The sequence below is a fragment of the Pundamilia nyererei genome, unplaced genomic scaffold, assembly GCF_000239375.1.
Source record: "Pundamilia nyererei isolate P.nyererei 1_Seehausen unplaced genomic scaffold, PunNye1.0 scaffold00225, whole genome shotgun sequence".
NCBI lineage: Eukaryota > Metazoa > Chordata > Actinopteri > Cichliformes > Cichlidae > Pundamilia > Pundamilia nyererei.
The window spans coordinates 860,239-861,939 of NW_005187626.1; the positions used below are offsets into that span (position 1 = coordinate 860,239).

The window sequence follows — 1,701 nt, forward strand, 5'->3', positions numbered from 1 at the left end:
TGTGTGTGTGTGTGTGTGTCTGTGTGTGTGTGTGTCTGTATGTGTGTGTGTCTGTCTGTCTGTGTGTGTGTCTGTCTGTGTGTCTGTCTGTGTGTCTGTGTGTGTTCCCTCAGTGTGGCGTTCAGGGTCAGTCGGTGTTTCTCAGACTGTGGGTGTTTTCACACCTGTGCAGGTGACCCTAAGAGCAGTCAGCTGTGTGCGTTTCAGTCTCACAGAAGAAGAAGAAGTGATCCTCCGCTTCCTGCCGGGCACATGCTTGCGACCTTGGACGCTGCGTCACACGACCGCTCAGCGAGGTCGCTATGATTGGACGCTCGGCTCTCTTTACACCAACGCTCTGTGTGCTTGGAGTTGCCTCAGCACCAATCACATCACAGGATTTTACCTCTGTGACATCACTGCTCACGTCCCTGATTATAGATTATAGATCACTCTCCATCTTTGAACTCTTCCTGTAATTGGCTTGTGTTCTCGCCGCCAACCTCACTGCCAGTCACTGTTGCCACGGAAACACACCATCAGTTTTATGTAACAGTACCAAGGAGTGGTTACCACGGCAATGTTTTGTGTTCCTTCATTTCCTGCACTGATCACTGTGTGCCTGCGTGCGTGTGTGTGTGTGCGTCCACAGACCTGCGGCGCATCACGGCAGGCTTCCTGGGCATGGCGGCGGCCGTCCTGCTGTGCGGGAGCATCGTGGCGTCGGTGGGCTTCTTCTGGGAGGAGAGCCTGACGCAGCACGTCTCTGGGTTGCTCTTCCTCATGGCAGGTAACTCACCTGCTCTGTGCAGCAGCCCAGTGTCTCCCCCTGCTGGTCACAGCTGAGGTTCACAGCGAGTACTGTCTTCATCTGACCATAGAAAGCGTCTTCAGGCAGCTGTGGTGATTTGGCACTTTATAAATAGAATTGCGCCGACAAAAAAAATCACCAGAGAGATTTGAGTGGGCTCGGCTATAAGAGCATCAACGTGAAATCATTTAGAAAGATTCAAGTAAAAGGTCACGTGTTTGTTTCCATGGCAGTGTACAGCGCCACACTGTAACGTTTCAGTGTGGTGTGCATACTCCTGCCATATAAACTTCTAAACCTACGAGTGCAGACTGGTAAACCTTATTAACCTGCCTGCCCTTAGTAATGACTCACATTTGCTTAGTGACAAAACCCAAGGATGTTTACAAAGACTGTAAATAAACAAAAGAAGGCTAGAGGTGGACGGTTTTGTTGAGGTGAGTTTTGACAAGGTTACTGATGGACTCCAGTGATGGAGTAAAGCTCAGGGTGCAGCAAGTCAGCCTCGGGCATTTATAAGTGAGAATGAGGATCATCAGGAATCCGTGGAGATGAGGGTGGGGGTGACGTGTCCCCAGAGCTCAGTGCATACTGGAGCCTCTCCAAACCCAAACAGGACCCACTGCAGTAATCCAGCCATGTGGTGAGCTGTGTTGGCCAAGCTACTTTGAAAAAATAATTAATTATAGTTACTAGTTACCAGAGATGGGCAGTAACGCGTAACTGTAATCTGATTACTTTTTTCAAGTAACGAGTAAAGTAAAGGATTACTATTGCAAAAACAGTAATTAGATTACCGTTACTTTCCCGTAGGAACGCTGCGTTACTAAAACCGTGATTTTTTGCGAGAATGTCTCACGACAGTGACGTAAGCGAGTGCGCCGTTCGTGACAACAGCTGTGTGCAGATCA

General features: G+C 49.1%; 1 protein-coding gene across 6 annotated transcripts in view; it reads left to right on the top strand.

Moving 5' to 3' along the window:
• The window catches only part of tmem178a (transmembrane protein 178a), a 12,024-nt gene that overhangs the window by 3,111 nt on the left and 7,212 nt on the right, over positions 1-1,701 (top strand). For all 6 annotated transcript variants that reach the window (XR_312133.2, XR_312134.2, XR_312135.2 and 3 more), the window contains exon 3: positions 632-769. Coding sequence is in view for 2 of the 6 variants with exons in the window: in XM_005748618.2 (XP_005748675.1) it covers positions 632-769 (138 nt within the window). In the remaining 4 variants the exon portion in view is untranslated. The remainder of the gene's footprint in view (positions 1-631; positions 770-1,701) is intronic.